This window comes from Sinohyriopsis cumingii, chromosome 1 (genome assembly GCF_028554795.1).
Source record: "Sinohyriopsis cumingii isolate HCF-2022 chromosome 1, ASM2855479v2, whole genome shotgun sequence".
Classification (NCBI taxonomy): domain Eukaryota; kingdom Metazoa; phylum Mollusca; class Bivalvia; order Unionida; family Unionidae; genus Sinohyriopsis; species Sinohyriopsis cumingii.
The window spans coordinates 75,633,330-75,656,774 of record NC_142961.1 but is presented as its reverse complement, the minus strand read 5'-3'; the positions used below and the strand labels follow the sequence as shown (position 1 = coordinate 75,656,774).

Here is a 23,445-nt window from a genome sequence, read left to right as displayed (position 1 = left end):
ATTTTAATATAATACAATAGTGGCGTAGCTTCTAAAATTTAACAATATCACCAGGTTCTTGAAGTGTTATGCCAAAATAAACATTATCGGACATGTTACCAGTAAATAATATCCGCTTTATTAGCTGGAAATTGAAATGGTATAAAATTGTACATGCATTCAGCTTTAAAATTATTTTTTTAAATAAAAGTGACTGGTGACCATTGCAGGCCTACTGCACTTAGTTCTCGGGTTTTACATGTGTATCGGGTTTACTTATGAATTTGTTATTAATTTCCTATTTGTTTATAAAAATATTTTACCGTTATGGAAATGCAAAAATATTATCATTTTGGGAAAGAGATCATGTATGAATTTGAGTATAATACAATATAATACGATCGTGGCGTGGTTCCTGAAATTTTAAATACATGTACGTGTATTTTTCTTGTACCTGGAAAAATACTTTTTAAAAGTAAGAGAAATAGTGTGTAAAACGTTTATTATCATTTTGGGGAAGAGTTCAAGTATGAATTCGAATATAATACAATCGTGGCTTGGCTTCTGAAATTTAATAATTTCAAAACTCGACAAAAGGTTCTTGAAGTGTTATGCCAAAATAAACATTATTGGAAATGTTACTTGTTACTGATCCATGAGTAAAGCCAGTAAGTCGTCTTTGTGATTGTCTTCAATTAATTCTGTGTACCATCGTTGCTCAGACAATAGCCGACATGTGTTTCTTTAAGTGCATACACAAACAAGCAGCAGACAATGCATTGGTTGATAAAAGATTCTCACAATTTAATAAACATCAAAAAATGAAAGCCACCAACATGTTTGCTGGGCTTGGCGGTGTTATTAGATGCAATCAGTTGACCAGGAAATAATGTCCGTTTTATTTGCTGGAAATTGAAAGAGTATGAAATTTTACATGCGTTCAGCTTTACATTTTTTAAAAAGTGACTCGTGACCATTGCAGGCCTACTACACTTAGTTCTCGGGTTTTGCATGGGTATGATGCTTGTTTATGAACTCGCTATTAATTTCCTATTTTTCATTTAAAAAATATTTTATCGTTATGGAAAAGCAAGTTCACAAACATAAGTTGTTCTCTGCACTTTGCGCCATGATTAGTATAGTAGTTTTCACACATTTCTTTCGATATTCACAAAATCTGAAGTAAAAGTTACATGCACGCTGAAAGCATGTGTTGATTTGTAATTATTCTTGTTGCAGTCATTCAAACAAATAGGCGTACAAGCGTTCATTATTGGAAATTTGCAATGGATAAATGTACACGGAAACGCAAATGAGAAATTTTTCAGCAGTATGAAATTTGTACAGACACAGTTCATAGACCCTGGAACGTAATGAACCGTACACGTGCTTCGTCTTTCTTAACCTAATTTTGCTGTTAATTTTTTCCACTGACTTCAGACACATAATGATGTGTGACAAAATTACTGAATAGTTTAAATATGCATGCAATTTTTGCAATGGAATTACATATTTTATGGATTAATTTCAAGCCCCGACGGTACGATATCAGACGGCAAGTAAACGGTGTTGGCACTCTGTTCATGCTATATATTAGATGTTGAATTCAAATACAATGATCAGAGGAAAAAATACTGAATATTGTAAAGCTGTGTGTAATTTTTCAGTGGAATTACAAGCATTATAGATGAACTAAATGCCACAACGGCACGATAGTAAACGGTGTTGATACCCTATTCATCATATACCGTAGACATGAATACACGTATCTGTGCCAACGAGTTGTTCTATAAAAAAAGTAAAATACTGTAGAACCCCGCATTAATGCGACCCTGATATTAACGTGATCCAATTTCGTGGATCCCAATTATCGCATTATAGCGGGATTCCACTGTAGTTCATTGTTTTCAATATTATACCTTCATTAATCACATCAGCGAAATTATATCATTAGTGTTAATGAGGAGAGAGAGCTTGAAAATGCTTAAGTCTGTTGCACAATCCTCCATTATCGATTGTCTGATTTTATGTACTTTCCATGATGACTTCTGCAAATAAATACCATTTGACCCAAATAGCCTATGCCTTTCATTTGCCATTTACCTTAAAACAATCCCTCCCAAAAATTCAACCTCAAGAGGATGGAATGAAATTCACAGGTTCTATTGCAAATCTACAAAGCTATTCCAAACATATATAATGGTCTCAAAAATGCATGCCAATATGCAAAAAAAGTTTGTTGCTGGTCAGCCATCTGTCCCTGTTTCTCATTACCAACCCTACCACTTTTTCCCCTATGGTAAAAAAATAAATATAAATTTGATTTGTACCTCTAACTGAGCTCCTTTTGCCCAGTACTTTGAAGCACTTAATACACTAATCATTGTTTTTTTTTAATTTAAAAAACTACCTATCTATCCTAATCTGTAAACCTGTGCAACAGAAAACACATTTTTGGGGCCTTATGAAAAAAATGAATCAATGCATAAGAATAATAACTGATAATCTCTGTACTAAAACAAAACCCAGAGAAATATGCTGCTGAAGACTGGTTATCTTTCTTTCAAGAAAAGTACCTGTACCTTCTAACCACATTTTCACAGCGATGCAGGAAGAGATGGTGTTATTAATTACACATTATACATGTTAGTTTTATGTAAGCAAGACTGAATACCTTTGCAAGTCCAGCTTTGTGAGCACCTTGAGATTCCATGTAGAGAATGTATTTATTGAAGTCTTTGAATTCTTCCATGGTTGGTCGAAAGACCATGATTTTGGGGATGTTATGTCCTCCACTTGACGACTCCATCTCGTCATCTGAAGAGACACCGAGAAATCAGCTCTAAATTTCTGGTAACAATTCCTGAAGAAATAAATCGGACCTTATGAAAATGCTTGTGTAGTAATCCTTTAAAACAATTTCAAATCCATATAAATTATTTCTTGAAAGAAGGTATATGTTTTAATCAAATGTTCTATAAACACAGCATCTTTGTGATATTGAACAGCATTCAAAATACCCAAGAATTTAATTGCACCGTGATGCCCCTCTCCATTGTTTACATCACCTCAGTCATGTTAATTAATATGCTTTCATCCTGTTTACAAGTGTGGAAATGTATCACAATAGATTCCTAATTAACACCTGCACCTCAGGTAAACATCTAATGAAATGTTTACTTACTAATTTTGTCATCTTTTAATTAATAGTGTCAAATGCAATGCTAATAAATTGATTGCTATGTGCTAAATTGGTGCCTAGCAAGCAATGTGTCGACTCAAATAAAAGAAACTATAAACAGGCTGATCGGAACTGTTATCAGTTTATAATTCAATAAGAATCATATAGTTTATTAGTATAAATCAAAGCTGACATGTCAACAGAAAATCTCTACTGTAATTCTAGTAGCACTAATCCATCCTGAAGGTCTCCGGATGAACCAAAACCTCAAAAAGTATATTAGTAAGTGAAATTATTCAGTACAACAAAGTACTGAGATCACATCAGTTTTCAGCATATGTGGTTACAAATTGCCAAAGATACCTGACTGCTCTTCTTGACATAATTTTCATTCACAGACATGTTAATGAATCTATTATAAATTGCATTATCTTGTTGAAATGCAACAATGGACATAACAGGTTACCTAAATAAGGTCAGCAGGACACAAACCGTAACTGGTGGTCATTAGATCTATTTAATATAAGGAGATCTTGATTTAACTTCTAAACTGCATTCAGTTATCATTCTCATTAGCTTTTCTTAAATAAGTTAATGACAGCAAGTCTTGGGACACCCTTAATTATTTTCAAAACTAATTTTTATGACCTGTAAAAGTTGGAACATAAAATTATAGAAATTTTGTACTATAAATCTTGGGACATATTTTATAAATTGATTGCTTGGCATATTTTATTGATCGTAACATTATTTTTAAAACAAGGCTGATTGTTATGGGACTACCATAATAAGTTACTAGACGGCACTGCTGTAAAAAAAAAAAATTGTTTCAAATATAAAAATATACACATTTAATTCTCTCAGATTTCATATTCTTTATACATATTTCAAAAAGCTTTAACTTATCAGATGATCACAAACATGGAGCATAAGTATTAGAAGTAGTACAGTAACTGGTACTTCACTACTGTCAGTTTATGCACTGCAGAAATAATACTCTTCCAAGCCATCACTGAGTACATTTTCTGGACTTGAAAATCTAAAAACCTATTTCAGTAAAATGTGGTACCTGTACTAAAAAAACAAAAAGTGATTAGTTAGTTATTCAGGTTTATATTTTAAATTATAGTGACCTTGTTTACATCATGGCGACTGCAAGTACATCGATTTGTGTGTGTGTGTGTGTGTGTGTATGTGTGTGTGTGTTTTAGATTTTTAACGTAGCTTTTAAAAGCAGTCATATCACTATGATGCCTGCAGTGTGACAGTTTATACAGCGATGTCTAGCACTGGGGCATCATGCTGCAGGCATGTAGCATGATGTCCCACCAAGTCCCATTATCCTGACACCAGACCAACCAGTTCTAACACTAACCTCTTAATGCTGAGCGCCAAGCGAGGCAACTGTTAGTACCATTTTTTAAAGTCTTTGGTATGACTCGGCTGGGGGTTGAACCCACAACCTCCCACATCTGAGGTGGACGCTCTAACCATTAAGCCACTTTAGCGGTGTACATGATCGAAGATTTAAACTTGTGCTGAACAAAGTACATCACTTCATTTTTAATTATAGGCACCACTAACTTAACTTCAAAATACATGTATGTCAAAAATATGATAAAGAAGTCTCAGAAATAATGCCTTCAAGATAATTCTAACAATAATTTAGTGCTAGTTTACTTTGAAGTAAAAGACTTTCAAAGAAGTACATGTTTACTTAGTCATGGTAATCATGCTAATATGCTAATCATGCTAACATTATGCTAATCATGCTAACATTATGTAGCAGAAGGGTTAATTTGTAAAACAATGGGGTACAGGCACTGTCTTTGGACAAATTCCCTCTTTACATAAGCCAGTTATATGGATTTCTGTCAGAAGACAAAAGACAAATTAAACCAATTAAAATTAAAAGTAGCCACCAAAACAAACACATGCATGCCAAAATGAAAAGTGGAATGAAAACACACTACAATCAGAATTTTAATCTATATCATTGTCATTCTTTAATGGTTACAAGTGAACTATGTGAATACAAGCTGGTTATGTGAATACAAACTGGTTATATGCCAAATATGTTTATAAATACTCTGTAAATACATCTTTTCAAACAGATTACATCGCATTGCTTATATCACTGAAAAAATGGTAAATGTTGCAAGTGTGAATCAAGGTAAATAAAACAGTGTATAGCTAAAATGTGGCCTGAAAAAATGCAATTCGGTGAAAAAGAATGAATAAAGCAAAATCTCCATCTAATATTTTTAGGGATAGAAATGTTAAATTGAAACCATCAAAATGTCGTTTTGCAATAAAAAGGGTCAAATATTTGTGACATGTTATTCCCAAAGATGGAGTAGAAGTGGGCTCCGATAAGACCAAGTTAGGTTGGACTTTCCAAGGCTGAAAAATGCATGTGATATCGGAAGTTTCCTGGATTATGTAATTACTGCAGGCACTTAGTGAAAAGCTATAGTAGCATATGTGCACCCTTCAACAGCGTTCTCAAAAAGGTAATATCTCAGTGAACTGATAAATATAAATCAGCTTTAAAAAACTGAAAACAGCTCTGACCAGGGTTGGGAAACTCTGATTTCTTATGGAGGCAGATCACTATGTATATTTGAAATGAAATCGGGTGTATATGATAGATAAGGTTTAGCCTTAGTGAAATGAGTATGGTATTATAGGCACCTTAGTGGAAGGAGTACGGTATTATAGACACTTTCTTGAACACCAGAAATTCACTGCTGTTACTTACTGATCATGTAGCCGTTAATACATTAAGGACACTAAAATTCCAACAGAGCGCTTGGGTTGCTGGAGTATTTTATTACAAGGATTTAATTTTGAAGTCGTTCACAAAAGTGTTGTCAAGCATACCAAGGATGACTCTTTATCAAGGATTCCATATAAAGAAGTAATAAATAACAATGCGACTGCTCAGTGACTATGAAACTGACCCCGAGTATACTGTTTACAAACATCAATGAACCTTCAATAGTGGCCTTGGAATATGACCCACCATGCTCCCCCAGCAGAGTGCAATATCAGCCAGTCTTTGTGTACAGTGTCTCAGATCTGACAGTGGATAAGCAGCTAGTATCAGGTTTAATTTCCAAGAGGAGAGGAAATCAAACAGCCTTGGTCACAGCGTCCTGACTTAGCCCCAGTTAAGTACTACTTAGAAACAGGCTAGCTGCCCAGTGACTCAACAAAAGCTACAAGGACAGTGAATATGCCATGCTTGATGGACTTTTTGTACCATTTATGGGACTGATGGGCTAAGAAAGAAATCTGCACTTAGCAACAGTTAGCCATTCCTACAGGGTTACGCCATGAAATTCTACATAACTGTTATGATTCTGTAACTGGAGGACATTAAGGCTTTGACAGAACTTATGCAACACTACAAGGTACCATTATTAAACAAGCAAAACAGCCTTCTCATTCTACCAAGGCATCCCTACCAGTATATCTTTTTGTGTGTGGACAGTTTTAGCAGGCTTGCATTAGCTTGGATTGTCCTGGGCTTTGCCAATGTTGCAAATTGCCATTTTTCCCTTACTGGCGACAAAATATACCATCTGGCAGTTTTTTGGGCAACAGCCTTTTTGGCTGTTTAATTTGTACATACAATCATGGATTTTGAGTGGAGAAATTCAAAGGGACCACGAAAGGAAGCCACAAACTCGGATACACAATGCACTGGAAACTATCTGTTAAATAAACAAATTCTTTGTTTCTATTGACAAACCCATCTTTACAGTGCATTGTTATATCATAATCTGCTGATGTTGACATCTGGACTGAGTACTGTATGCTGTGATACACTCAGGCATGTTACCAGACTATACCTAAAGGCAGAAACAGCTACAAGTCATTGAACGACAGCTAATCCCTCTGTTGTCTTTTTTAAATATACCAACAGAACAGTTTTGCTGAAACTTCAGAGAAAAACTGATTACTTCTGAAGTACCGATTGCTGTGTATAAATACAAAGCAAATGGGAAAAATCTCAATCAGAATCATATACTGTCAACAATGCAACATTGTCATGGGTAAACATAAGTTAGACGTTGCATGTTCATCATCTCATCCTAAGAGTGAGTTAATAAAATTAACAGCATTTGGATTTAGTGCAGATTTATCAGACAACACAGTCAATGAACCTGATGTTGTACCTGGCAGTCAAACATCATCTACATGTAGTGATGGTAAACACTTCTAGTGCAACACCACATCAGGATGAACGAGTCAAAAGGTCCCGAAAATTTCTCAACTGCTGGAAACTTAGGCGTCCGTGGCTGAGATATGATACAAAGTTAAAGCAGATTTTCTGTGATACATTTATCAAGGCACAAGTCGTCAATTTATTTACAACTGGCTGTGATATTTTGAAGAAGTGTGTCACCAAACATGAATCCAGGTGGGGTAAGTAATATATGTTAATTTTGCTATTGATCTTTTACTTTTGCCATCAATCCCATGTTACAGCTGCAAGGACTTAAACTACACAATAAGAAATAGCAAAACAAACAAGTTTTGCATAATTGAAAATAAATCATTTCTCAAAATAGAGGAGGGAAAGAATTAAATTAACTTACAGTATGGTGAATGGATTCCTATTTCCTAAAAGTCCCGTCAATTCCAATAGTTCCAAGAAATCCAAATAAGTTCTAACGAAAAATACCCCTTCTGTGTTGAAGTTTCAAATATACAGAAAGAAATAATTTTAAAAGAATTAAAATAGTTGATGAATAAAATTAGTTAAAACCGTAGTTATTCTAGCGTGTCATGCAAAAAATAAATCTTTTTAAAAGAAAGTCCGAGATTGAATGCGAAAACACACAGATTGGGACCTACCATCAGAAAGTTTTTTTGCAGCATATTCAAATATCGCTTTCACTAAACATTGTTTTTCGGGTTCAATACATGTGAAATTCTTGAAAACGACATGCTGTTTCTCCCTGTGGAATGCATTATCCCCTCCCCCAACGTGCCTCTTTGACATGCTTCAACAGTGAGTAAAAACACTAGCAATTGATTGACAAATAAACCATGCCCTTTTTTGTTATACCAATGCCTAAAATGGGTGTGAATTTATGTTTGCAGTTCAAATGTTGTCTCAAGCTATCATACATGTGATAACTATTTCTCACATTTTACATCCCACCTTATTTTTTTTTTAAACATGGTTGGTTGTTGTAGGGTTTAACGCCATTTTTCAGCACATGATAGGCTATACATGGCGGCCAGTATTAATGGTGCAGGAAGAACCCTGGAAAGAACCACCGACCCACAAGAAGCTACTGGCAAGCTTTCTCACATACCTACATTGGCCAAATCGGAGACTCAAACCCACGCAGACAGAGGTGAGATGGCAATGATCCATAACGGAGAGCGCTTTAGACCACTCGGCCACCCCCGACCTTATTTCCTTTATGTTAACTAGTATATGCATATAACAGTTGACTCAATAACACATTTTTTCCGAATAGTTTTTGGGGGGGGGGGCACATATGCTCTGTGATATATTTCTTCACTCCTTCTTTTAATTTAATGATGTTAATTAATACTTATATATATGGCACATTAATGCCAGTGTTGACTTGTGTGTTTCATTGGTGGGAATGGAGATCCTACTCCTAGTTTGATTGTCAAGAAAAATTATACAGCAGTCAGTGATCATTCTTGGGATTTAGGAAGCAATTCACTATAAGCAAAGCATGTAAAGCGTGGCAAAAATATATTTCTGAACACCTGCTTGACAGAGATGTACTTTGTGAAGCAAGCCATAAAAAGGGGGGGGGGGGGTTATTAATTACTGAATGCATGAAATCGATGGTTGCATTATACGTCACTTATCTTACATTGCAAAGTACGATCATAGGGTTTTAGTATTAAAATGTCATTATATAAAGTTCCTTACCAAACTATTATTTGGAAAATATTATACATAATATAGATTTGCTTAATACCTGATGTCTCAATTACGAGTGAGACACCAAAGATGTCAGGAAAGTAGATATTTTACATTTGATAATGCATTATTTCAGGTGTCAACAGTCATACCTATGCACCAACAGTGATGCGGGATGCAAAGACCATGGAAACAGCGAAGATCGCTGCTATTAGTAAAAGCAAAAATGCCATTATCAGTGCCACGAGGAACACTTTGCGGCTTACTACAATCATGATGGATCATCATGTGACATTTTATAACAAGATATTGGCAATTTTTTTGTCAACAACTTTTTAAAAGCTAGGACCATTCCTGGGAAGCATTTCCATTACGATAACAATAAGAAATGAAATAGCAGATATTTTGTACAAAGAAATAATTTTACCATTACAGAGCTTCTACAGCTCTATTATCTGACCATGGCCAGAACTTACTGTTGCATATCATATCGGAACTCTGTAAGAAAATGAATATTAAACGTTTACATCCAGAAACTAACTCTACACGTGAGAGGTTCAACAGAACATTGGCCCATTCTATAAGCACCTATGAGGGCCTCAAGGTAGATTAGTTCTTAGCTAACTGTGTTACCCTCTTTAAATAAGGTCATTATTATTATTTTATTATTATACCGATGAAGAGCAACACAACTGGGTCTATGTTTCCAGGAATCCTAATGGCTTACCAAAAGACACCAAGCAACAATTAAATAGGATTCTCCCCATATGAACTAATCTCTGGACAAGAAATGAAAGCACCACTGGATGTTTCTCTTGCAGACCCTACAAATACCAAGAAGCCAGTCAAGGGCAATATTTACAACCTATTTACAAAAGCTCAAAACACAAATGGAAATAACTATACAAGTTGTGCAAGACAACATCAGAACTCACAGCATAGGTACAAAGAATAATATGATACACATGCTCAAGAATCCTCTTTCCACCTAGGGCAAAGAGTATGGATGTACATGTATAATCTAAACGTACCCATAGGGAGATCATTTAAATCACAAAAGAAATAACAGGACCATTGTATATCAGCAACATTGGGCCCAATCATAAATACAAGTTACGCCACTGCCATAATCACAAACTACAAAGGTCATTACATTAGTCCACACAAACAGACTAAAACAATACAAGAGTCTGGACATCAAAAATGAATATTTAGACCAAACAAGCCAGATAGCTACACCGCATGAGACCACAACATCTTTACAGACCACAACATCTGGTAGTAAAACCTCGATTAAACCAGCCTACAGCAAAACAAATGATATTCCAACTTCTACAACAGATTTATCTTCAAAGGCCTTGACACCAAATGTACCTGCAATGTTGCAGCCAATGGAAGAATGGGGTATTGTTGATGCAATTCTAGCCTGCAGCTGGTACTGTGGCAAACACGTTTATAGGGTTAAATGGCGAGATTTTCCAAAGACAACATGGGAACCTGAGGAAACACTGGTTTTTACTTCAGGAATTTCACATGACAAAAAAACTAAAAAGGAAAGAGGAAAAAGTTTACAATGTGAAGATTCTACATAGACTTGATCTTATATTTCTGAAATGTTGACTCGCATTTGTTTTGTTATGCTATACTTTCCTATCAACCTTTTTCTACATCTTTCATACACATCTTGCTTCCTAAGGCATAGCAGAACAGATATATAAATCCCACACTTCAACTTTTGACAGCTGTGTTGCACATTCCAAATGAATTATTCTTTGCAAACAAATAACTTCATGTAGTTTTAAAGCAGTGAATGGCACAATTTTGGTGCCAACTCTTATTAGGGCTAAGAAAGTCTTTAAATACTTGTGACATCTGCATATTACATTAAAAGTGATGTGACATTCATGGAAGATTTAGATTTGTGAGATGTCAGACATTTAGGAAACTGTCCTTCACATGACACTGAATAGAATGACAAAGAAACTATCAGTTGCTTAATATTTGAGGTTTAAAACTATTTAACATGTACATGTATCAAGATATATACAGTACTACAATTGGCATCCATAAGAACTCTTGGGACTATCATCTGTGTCTAATATTGTAATAAATCACAATACTGTTGTACTTGAGTGCCCTACAATATATGGAATGTAAATTCTAATAATAGAGTAGATTTTGGTAGTGTGCAAGCAGGTGTGTGTGAACAACGATACCTTATAAAACACAATTAAATACATCTTTAATCCAGTTTATTCAATGATCTGGCCAAAGCAATAGTATATAGTAAGTTATCAAAATTTGGGGACCAAATTTTGCTAGGCCGGATGTTCATGTTATAGACCTTTTTCAGAAAGTCGAATTTGGGTTTTTACACTCCAATATTTAACGCATGCACAATCAATGTAGGGCAACTTTAAAGGGATTGTCATTAACATAGTGTATGTTCATGAAGAAAGTTTCAATCAAATTTGTAAAGGCTTGACATCTGTATACACTTCACAGAAATAGTGTGTTTAAAAAACATGAGTGAATAATTCAGTAATCTGCCTAAAAGAGAAAAGAAGATATGAGCACAAAAATCATCAGAGAGGACCAGAACAGCGGAAAGGATTTGTGGGCGAAATCAGTTCCCAAGAACAATCGAAGAAGCCACACGAGTTACACATAGCTGATAGTAATGTTGCAATTGGCTACTGCAAATGTATCACAGGATGAGTTAACTCATCATTAGTATCCATATTTGTTCAAGGAGTTAGCAAACTAAGGAGAGAGAGAGAGAGAGAGAGAGAGAGAGAGAATTCCGTAGCCAATCCAATGTATCATAAGCAGTTTTGGGATTCACATTCATTCCCATTTATTAACTAAATGCAAAATCTTTGAGGAATCTGCATAATATGTGATGTGCCACCTTTGGTGTTCATTGTTTGCTGCTAATTAGACAAGTTAACTTGTTTATTTTCAGATTATTCATTACCATGCAGTCATGGGCGGGGGGGGGGGGGGGGGGGGAGTTAAGATAAGAGTCACGATGCAGTAACATAAACCAATAGATACTCATTTATTCTTAAAAATACTTGATGAAAACATACAGTTCAACTCTTATACTTGTGGGCTGGCATATTACTGTATACTACTATCTGCAGTGATCTATAATAACAAATGTTCTATTCATGATGTGTTCTCAAGATTGATTATTATTCAGGAAAATAATTTTATAATAACAAGTTTTAATTACTGAGAAGTTATATGACCTTTAATTATCGAAAATTATCTGCGCTGAGCACGAGAAGTTCTTACTTACCCATCAATAAATTTCTAATTGTGTAATAACTTTGTGTGCATCATTTCTAATCCTACTTATACTGAATGTTACCTCAAAGAACTTGGAATGATTTTCAGAGATATTCCTTGTTATGAGGTCTTCCTATAGTACTGCAATGGTTTTCTTGAGCAGTCTAAGAAATATATATATATATATATATATATATATATATATATATATATATATACCACTGATGACCATATCACATTCATTAATTTCTGAGCTTTGTGTGTGTGATTTGGATTTTTAACAGTTATATATATGATGTCTGCAGTTTACAGTGATGCATAGCATGGGGACATCATTCCGCAGACATGCAGCATGATGTCCCACCCAGTCATACTATCCTGACACAAGACTGACCAGTCCTAATAATAACCTCTTGATGCTGAGCACCAAGCAAGGCAGCTGTTAGTCTTTGGTATGACCCTTAAAAATGAGTTGGAAAATCTGTTTTAATTTTCCAGAAAATAGACTTGCTATGAAAAGGATATTAACGATAATAAAAGACAAAAAAAAAAGGTAAAAAATAAATAGGCACAAGTGTGAGTACATGTGAAGAAAGCAAGAACTAAACTTGGAATGCATATTTACTGCTGACTATGTCTTGAGTACAGTCAAGGATGTTGATAAAAATAGAGGCAGAACAAAGAATGTGAGAACTTAGAGACCCAAGAAGGAGAAGCAGTTTTCATGGTTTAAAAAGGTGGATGCAGTTGATGCTGATAGTACATTAAACACAATTTTTGATGGGTGTTTAACTGCTTAAAAGCAAAATCATTTCAAAATTATTTCATTGTTCTTGAGGGCTAACATGCATTGTAAAAAAGACAATCCCATGTGCTGTTGAGGAAATCCATAAAGCCGTTCTGTACAATTTAACAGTGAATACACTAATCAGAATAATGGAGGAGTGTCCTGTACTTGAAGATTTCAAGAACCAGAATGCCATACATGTATTTGCATGTATTTAAGAATGGCAAAAAGTAAACAAACTGTTTTGAAAAACTAGTTTTCCAGATGGTAGAGTGCAACATGGTATAGAGTTATTTTTTGATAATTATTTAAAAAAATAGTTTTTCTTATGTGATCTTGTGAGGCCAAGAATTTAATACAGTATATTTTATAGAAATAATGATCACATACTTTTCCTTTTCCTTTTTAATAGATCATTTTGAAATCAAGGGACTTGTGAGTTTATGCCAGGGACTCTAGGAAAAAGGCTGGTGATTCCCGAGTGCCATGAGTGAAAAGTCCAAGACTTAGCATCCTGAAACACTGTGGAGCAGAACATTTAAATCAGATCCAGTTCTGTACAATAACAGATGAATCATATGATGAACACCTTTTACTACAAATGAAAGATACTCAGTAATTGCACTAACACTTCAGACCACATAATGCTTTGCTAAGGCCAAAAAGGCAGATGAAATTAAATGCTAATCCTTCAGCTGCTTTGAAAGCTCCAAAATGGATAATTTAACATTTCAGTGGATCAAATAATTACAAAAACATTGTACAGTTAGTACCAAAACCATATATTTAGATGAATCAAGCAATGTTCCCATACAGAGCTGCCAACCCTCCAGACTCACAATTTGTGAAAAGAGGGATAAAAATCAGTGAATTTTGAACACAATTATTGAAAAATTATACCATGACACTAGCTCTGTCCACTTTGAAAGACATGTACAAATTTATTTGCAGCCAAATTTACTGATATACACAACCTTCACACTATCTGTCATGATATGATGCTGTGGAAGCCTTGAACTTCTTCAACTGAGCTATGGTAAATTTGTTTTCAAAACAGTTCAGGCTTCTTGTCAAGTGGTTGATCTGTGTGTTTTGGATTTTTAACGAAGCTTTAACAATTTTTCAGTCATATTGCTATGATGTCAATAGTGTAGCAGTTTATTGTGATGTCTAGCACTGGGGCATCATGTCGCAGACACGGAGCATAAAGTTCCACCCAGTCACATTATCCTGACACTACGCCAAACAGTTCTAACACTAACCTGTTGATGCGGAGTACAAGTGAAACAGCTTAAGTACCATTTTTGTAAGTCTTTGGTATGACTCAGCCAGGCATTGAACCTGCAACCTCCAAAATCCAAGGTGGACACTAACGACTTAGGCCGCCGAAGCAGTCAGTTGATCTTGGTGACAATAATTTTGTTTAAATTTTCAGCACACAAGGAGGTACTAATGTTGTCTTATTTTTCCTCACAATAGGAAATACCTTTTCACTGTCACTGTTGTTTATCTCCAATTGAGACAGACAAATTATATTCAACAGGAAACTAAAAAAATGCTTCAGCACTGGTAGCTTGCAGGACTTCTGCTGGGGGCTGCTCCAAAGTTTCCCATTACCTATATGCTATTTGCTAGCAGTGTGCTTCTTCACATCTTTCTGCCATGTGCCCACTGGGGCTTGTATCGTTGCTTACAATTTATGTCATAAATGTACTATATAATAATATTATTATAATGTAAATGTATAGCAGGTAAATTGTAAGCAATGGTATGAGCCCCAGTGCACATTCAGAAATCAAAAAATTTGCAGCACACTACGGAGCGAAAAGCATTATGTACATTGATGTTTCATTGCTGAGTGCAAGGCCAGTTTTTGGTGTACTACAATATATGCTTCACTTTTTGTGGAATACATATCTCCTTGCAGGTGAAAACATTTTATGTGTAGTATAGCTTAATCATGAAATGGTATTAATCCAGAAGATGAAATGTTGAACAGTTAATGATTGTCATGTTTGCCTGCCCGCAATTACGTAAGTCAGGAACAAAGGAATGGGTTAGCGCCATGAGTTGTACAAGAGCCGCTTCGTTAGGTGTCAAAACTCGCATGTAGACATTGGAAGCTTTGCACAAGAACAAAGGACCCTCAATGCTATTGTAAATCTCCCCGCGTTGACAGATGGCCTGAGGCTCGTCTGTTAATCTGAACCGACTGGGGTAGAATTGATATCCAATCAGAACTGAGAAAGAGTGGGGCCATCAATTCGAACCAGAATTTAACAGTCATTTGGGCTGGGAACGAATTAGTCATTGTGAAGCATCATGCTGACAAGTTGTAGCAATAACTCCGGGAGCCACTCGTGATTTGGCGGCAAAAACCTTGGTACATTCAAGGACAGAAAGCTTCATAAAGGAAGCTTTTGGGGATAGAACTACCGGGTAGTCAAGTCCCGAGTCTCAGAGAGACAGGACAGAACAAGGCAGTAGGCAGAGAACAAGCCTAGTTGCTGGAGAAAGAGAGAGAGAGAAGGAGGAGGAGAAAAGGAGACAAAAGGGGAAGAGGATAGGAAGAATCGCAGTACGGAGAACGCCGGAAGGAGGAAAGGAATTGGCTGAGTAAACACAGATGAGTAGAAACCAAGTACAGGGGAAAGCCATCTCACACTATAATCACATGATGAAATAGGTTACATAGTCGAGAGGAAGAAGATTGGTTGAGAAATTAATATCGTTTAATTTGTATTGAATATTGGGAGCATCCCACCCCAAGGCATAACAGTGGGTCACATAGAACCTCACAATGATTAACGGTGTCAGCACATGCATGGAAAAATTATGAACTCTAGAAAATTATGATATATACTACTCTTTCAATATCTCAAAATTCCCTTCACTGTTTGTTCAAAAAAATTACAGTTGCTATGTTTAAGTACATATGCCATTTAAAAACAAATCAGTAGGGCCCCAATTTACTTCATGAGCATTTTTAAAACTTCTAACAGATTATATACTTTACAATGTTTGCTACATGGAAAACTGTAACACTCTGATATAGTTCTACTAACATCATGACTAATAATACAGGACCATTATTGGCATCAGTGAGCACTGCTGCTATGTTGACTTGCACTTAATGGGACAAAAGTTATTTTATTCCTGATTTATGCTAATTGAGAATTCGGGTGTTCATGATTTGTTTGTATGCGAAGTAAATCGCTATTGAGAGTCGTGAAGTTCATGCCAAAACCATGAGGGTTGGCAGGTCTGCATACACGATGCCAACAAAGTGATGTAGACATTACAAACAATGACAAATGACATGGTAGAAGTCTGTATTGTGATATGCAGAGTCACTCCTATATACTGTACTGCTACCAAGTAGCCAGTTATTTAACATAATGTGACCAAACAGAACACTGCTCTGCCACTTCTGTAAGGTTGTGAATAACCACAGACATAACTGTAAAAATACACATCAATCTGATGTGTTTGGTCGTTCATCTCTGGTAGAGTGCACCACATATGTTACAACATAGCAAAGATCATGAATGTTCTAACTGTGTCCTTGTCTCCTTCCACTACCATACTGCTTCATGTGACTAAAAGTAATTTAGAATAGTTCTCAATGGTGATGGATTACATTGTAAGTTTCTTAAATGATCTGATTAAAGAGGCAGATGTTCTGATGGCAAGTTGGTGATGCTCAACTCTAATATCTACAGTGCACTTTTGTGAGCTCGTGGAAACATTTTTTGTTATTTTACTCAAATGCCAACTTGATATTAAACTTTTTAACCTAAAGGTTATTTCAAGAAGACTACAGACATTTCCGTGAGTGAGCATCTTTATGATGATCAATGAGAAACCTTGTGAATGGGCTTTAAATTTGTAAAATTAACTTTGAGGACTTTTTCATGCAGATATGGTTTACATACTTGGTATTCAAACCTTTATTTAAAACAATTCATGTGCAATTTTCATACATATCCCACATCAATCTCAGCACAATCCAGAGGATGTTATAATGACCATAACATATCACTTAATAATAATAATAATAATGTAGACTTAGCACAATGCCTAATTTTTTGAAGCTTTAAACACTTTAAAATACTAGATAACAAATACAATTATTTACAATGACAAGTTTACCAAAACAAACACCATGATATTAATACACAAATATGCTGACAATAATTAAAGAATTCAAAATTATTAAGCTTTCCGGAAGTCTAAATAGGCATGTTTTAAGAGCACTCTTCAAAGAGATGTGTCCTTGTGTCTAAGATTGATGGGAAATTTGTTTCATGCAGCTGGGCTCTGGCACACAAATAAATGTTGTAAGTATGACAGTTTTAATAGTGGGAACAATAAGAATATACGTGCTGGAGGAGGATCTCAACCTTCTAGATGGATACACATGGGTGTGGCTATACAGGTATATTGGACTGGAGCCAGTCAAATAAATGTAGCATAGTGAACAAACTTTTTGTTTGAATCGGGATTGTATGGGTAGCCAGTGGAGGTTACTGAGCAAGGGGAAAGTGTGTTCTGTTCTTCATACTCTATGGATAATATGAACAGCCATGTTTTGAACTTTTTGAAGTTTCTGTAGTAGATACTAAGACAAACCAGACTGAAGTGAATTACAATGGTACAGTCTTGAAAGTACTAAGGAACACACAAGTGTTTTATTGGCATCAACTTAAAGAAAACAGAATGAAGCTGATGTGTCTCCAGACATATTGGTGTAATGAGAGTACTGTCGAAAGTGACACCTACGTTTGTACTGACTGCTTGAATTTAATGTTAGTATTTCAGATACTTATTTTTTTGACATAAAGGATGTGAAGGAGAAAGTTTTCGCATGGTGATCAGTTTTACACTGACCTGTAGTTTCTTACATGTCACATATAATTTCACATTGGAATAGCACATCTCTGCACCTTGGATGGTAGCCTAAACTCCAGTTGGGCAGTGAAATCTGTACGTTTGAATGTAGTCAACATACAACTGGTGAGACACTGGATGTCCATCTACAACACGCGAGAGAAGTAGAGTGTATAGAATAAAGAGAATGGGACAGAGAAATAAGCCTTGTGGAAGGCCAGAACATAGATCAAATGGGCTGGAATGTTTCTGTAGTAGATGCTGAGACAAACCAGATAGAAGTGAATTAAAATGGTCTAGTCTTGAAAGCACCAAGGACAATTACATTTACAAACACAACCTGTGTCCTGTTGACTAATTAGGACTTGAACCAAAGTAAGGCAGTATTGTTAATGCAAAGTGCATACTGGAGATGATGAATAAATACTGGTATATTGTGTCGAATGCAGCAAACAAGACAAGGAGGGTGAGGACTGTAATCTTTCCACTATCCAAAGCAAAGAGGTCATTAACTACTCTCATAATGGCAGTTTCATCAATGTGGTGAGGGTGATTTGTGGACTGTACTTGGTTAAAAAGACTATTTTAAATCAGATGAGATACAAGTTGGGATTGAAATAATTTTGAACATTTCTGACATAAATGGTAGATTAGAAACAGGGTGTAGATCTTAAAACTGTTATGGTAAAGCACTGGTTTCTTCATCAGAGGTTTTACATTGGCAGTTTTGAAAAATGATGGGAATTACCCTTGTGAAAGAGAAGTATCGAAAACATCAGTTAGTGAAGGCAATAAAACACTCAAGTAACAGTAACTTATCATTTTGTATGGAAGGGTATCAATACCATAAAAAAGACTATACAAAAACTGATATTCATCATCTGTCTGATGCTTTGATGCCTGCTACGAATCAATTCTGAAATACTATAGATTCAATGCTGTGTCATGGAACACTTCCAGCATTGTCCAACACCAGCATATGCACGATGCTAAGAAATTGTGTACTGTTCTAAAATGAATTAAAAAAATGAACTTCCTTATTTAATAAAATCAACTTATTAAACTATTCTCATGTATAAAATGATGGCGATGGCTTTAGTATAAATACAATTCGCAGCCGTTCTGATAATATATTACTTATATGAAACAGACTATGGGGTAAAAAATGGCGTATAGGAACAGCATTACTTTTCATTCAGTCATCGTTTCAAAACATTTCGATATATTTCCTGATCTAGCTTTGGCGCAAGACCCATTTAAGATTTTCTGACTCTGCATTAATGCATGTCGGTCCAGCTAAAACATGATCTGTTATAAACTACACGGAACAAAAACAGTCCAACAGTATAGTGAAACATGTTCTGTAACCGCTTACGTTACCAAGTACACGTTCATTTACAGCCAGCAGTATAAAAAAGTATTACTTATTGCAAAATCAAATTGACAGAAAAATACCGTGAAATCTCTCATTTAACGAGTTACGACGTTGTCCTCACCATATACGCTTCAAATATCACTCGGTCTTAAAGTATATCATCCAAGTTGAAACTCATAAGCGACTTAACAAGATGTAGATGGAAATCGTTGAGCAAGAAAAATAGATCCAGAATTATAAATAAATTTAAACGAATGTTACACACAGATATCTACATTGTATTAGTAAATTGGTTAAAAAATTATGTAAGAGAGCAAGAAATGTACACCATTAACAGTTTCTGATCCTAATAAACATACTTTACATCGCCGCGCATGAATACCTATGTACCAACAATGTACATATCATTACGGTGTGATAGTATTCCAGGCTATAGTTTGTTCTAAAATTAATATACTCACTCGTCTGATGGTGGTCACGTAGTACGTTTTTATGACTTCTCTCAACAACCCGGTTTTAATACTGTATTAAACTTCCGGCAAAGTTATCAAACACAATATTTAGATTATTATTTTGACAATTCAAATTTATGTCTGAGAACTTCCTTTTCTGTTTAGAAGGCATGGAACAAAGCTTTTCAGTAGGTCTTGAATAAACATGCATCGCTCAAATGAGAGAGCGTTAAACATCAGTCATCAAGGAATGAGGCGATAAATATCACAATCAAAATCGGAAATAAATATAAATGTACAAACTCATCTCTTTACATAAACATGGCGGAATGTTATTTGTGAAGCGAAGAAAAAGTTCTACAGTAATAGTCAAACCAGTGTATCAATTATAATATGGATCACATGGGTACGGGAGGAATTAACATTACGCCATTGGTTTACTTTGGGGAACGTTGGCTGATACGAATCATGGCTTATTCGCCCAAATTACGTCCTGGTTCTGCCCAAATACCAAGCTGATTCGGACCATTTGAAATATAGGAAAAGGAATGGAACATGCATACATGGTTTACTTTAGTAGGTAAAAATATTTCCTTAAACACACTATAAGACAACTTAATTTTAAGACTGATTAAGTGATTTTCATTTCTCAAATTTACATTAGATAGGACTAGTTATTTGCAAATTTGTTTCCGAAATCAGAATAAAATAGATACAAATTATCACATTTTTAAAAATACTTTTCTATGTTTAATTTTTCTTAAATTTAAAGCTATTATTTGATTTAATGTATGTGGAGAACAATTTGCAACATTTCATAAATCGGCCGGTATGGCCGACATTCAGTGTTATCAAACAGTAATGTATATAAATTTATTCATGGTTTTTAGTGATTTCTCATGCAAATCATGCTTCTTCCCATTGTACTTACCTATGGGCACATAAGGGAAAGGGGGAGGGGATATTTGCGCCCCCTCCCCCATTTCATTTCTAAACATATTTAACTTAATAGCCGACCACTACATGTTTGCCCCCAACCCCAACCCCCAATAATTCTGCCGACTTCCCTGTATTTGCCCCCAAACGTTTTGTGTAAAAAGCTACTGTTGGGTAACACAAGTGGATTACGTATTTTACTGTCATCGTCGTTCAGTTTGTATCTTTTGAGAAGTCTCCGTCTATTAAACCAACTTATTTTCATTTCAACCTTTGAAATATTTTAAAATATTTCATTTAAAGCACATATTAAATCCATTAAATATTGATTTCTAAAAAGATATGGTATTATACTGATACATATATAATATAACTAAATATCTATGCAATCAAAGATCACAAAGTTGTTTGAAGTCAGCATTATATTTTATGTTCTATAATGGTATTAAATTCGGTAAACTTGCAAATTACATCAAAAGTGCTTTAGTTATAGACCAAATATTATTTCCGCTTCCTAGTAAAATGATCCCATTATTAGTGTTTGCAATTAAATTAACAGGGTAGCACTGATCAAACAAAGTATGAAAGAAGCGGTGATAATAATGATATTTAATTATAACGGCATTAATTAAACAGCTTTTGGACACTATTGGTCAGCTGCCCTCGCTATTTGCAGTTAAACTAATTTAAATAATACTTTAATTGTTATATTTGCTCTTGTATAGTATACATTGTCAATAACAATTTGCATACAGTGAAATAAAACATTATAAATTTAGCTCATTTGCTAATGAAAATAACTTACGGCGCTCATTGTTGTAATCCATTAGATTTATTATAGAAAAAGATAAATTCTACATAAATTTATTTTATTAGAGGCACTGCCATGCTCAGACCGGTAGATGAAAAAAAATATATAATTAAAACATTAGCATTTTGAGAATAATATATACAGACGACAACAAATGAACTACAGGGACCCTGCTTTTTTCGATTTTTTTTTTCTCCATCAACGTAGTTTGCAAAACATTAATTGATACATTATAAATTAAGAGAAACAATTAAAACGATGCTTTAAACAAAGATTATTAAAAATATATATTTCGTCATACTATGTCACAAAATTTGGAGAATATAGACGTGTGATATTGTGTCGAACTAAATCCTAAATTGTACAGGACCCATTTTAATATATTAGTATGTAAGTTTTATTTATTAGTATACAGTACAATACACAGTATACAAATAAATTCTACATAAATCTAACAAATGAGTTAAGATATCCTGACTAGTATGTGGAGGCAAAAAAAAAAAAAAAAAAAAAAAAACAATATAACAAAAACATTAACATGTGTGTGATTCGGATTTTTAACGTACCTTTCACAATTTTTCAGTCATATCGCTACGATGTCTGCAGTGTGGCAGTTTATTGTTATAGCACTGGGGCATCATGCCGCAGACATGTAGCATGATGCCCCACCCAGTCACATTATCCTGACACCAGGCCGACCAGTTCTAACACTAACCTCTTCATACTGAGCGCCTAGCGAGGCAGCTCTAAGTACCATTTTTGTAAGTCTTTGGTCTGACTCAGCCGGGGTTCGAACCGCGACCTCCCGCATCCGAGGCGAAAGCTCTAAACGACTAGGCCACAACATCAACATACTCAGACAGACATGCAGACACACAAACACACACACATTAATATATATATATATATATATATATATATATATATATATATATATATATATATATATATATATATATATATATATATATATATATATATATATATATATATATATATATATATATATATGTATGTATATATATATATATATGTATATATATATATATATATATATATATATATATATATATATATATATATATATATATATATATATATATATAGAGAGAGAGAGAGAGAGAGAGAGAGAGAGAGAGAGAGAAAATATGCGTTTGTTAGTTTCTATTTATTCAATTTATGCTTTGGATAAATCAAGTTCTTTTTCTACTTGATATAAATGATCGATTTTTGTTTTGCGAACAAAATATTTATTCAGTCTGAGTCCAGAGCATTGGAAACTCCACATGAATTGTTGGGTCTACCATTGTTTACCACACATTGTATCATAATTTTAGTAACAGACCTTCTAATTATAACAATGATTTTATCTTGTAAACATTTGGAACCTTCCATAATGAAATTTTACATAAATTGTTTTGTTTTTAAAAAAAAAAAAAATGCTAATTGTGACCTGAAATCAAGTAGAGGACTATATGATCTTGATTCTCTAGAAATTATTCATTCGTGTTGTAAGATCTGAGTATTTGATTATGATAAAGGACATACTTTTTATCACTATTCGTCGCCTTGTTATCTATTTATTATCCAGTACTCCACATCATACTATCAAACGCATCGTGTGTAGTGACCAACACCTATGCACTTATTCAAGAAATTAAATGGGTAGCATGTAAAAGAATAGGATGAAATCACTTACTATCACAACACGCCAACGCAAAGGGAAGTAGAGTTTACATGTACAATATTATCACACAAAATGGGTTTTTAAGTTTTAGCTTTTGTGGAAGACGTAAATAACGACGCAAAAACAAGGC

General features: G+C 34.7%; 1 protein-coding gene across 5 annotated transcripts in view; it reads right to left on the bottom strand.

Annotated features, from left to right (window-relative positions):
- The window catches only part of LOC149807143 (lysine-specific demethylase 4C-like), an 81,881-nt gene extending 62,252 nt beyond the window's left edge, over window positions 1–19,629 (bottom strand). For 2 of the 5 annotated variants that reach the window (XM_089962657.1, XM_089962693.1), the window contains exons 1-2: window positions 19,510–19,623; window positions 2,654–2,796 (exon numbers count right to left, since the gene is read on the bottom strand). In XM_089962657.1, coding sequence (XP_089818783.1) covers window positions 2,654–2,788 — 135 coding nt within the window. In that variant the 5' untranslated portion in view covers window positions 2,789–2,796; window positions 19,510–19,623. Of the gene's footprint in view, window positions 1–2,653; window positions 2,843–19,509 lie in introns of all 5 variants that reach the window. The other 3 variants (XM_089962666.1, XM_089962676.1, XM_089962684.1) reach the window with 3 other exon arrangements.
- Between the last annotated feature and the right edge of the window lie 3,816 nt (window positions 19,630–23,445).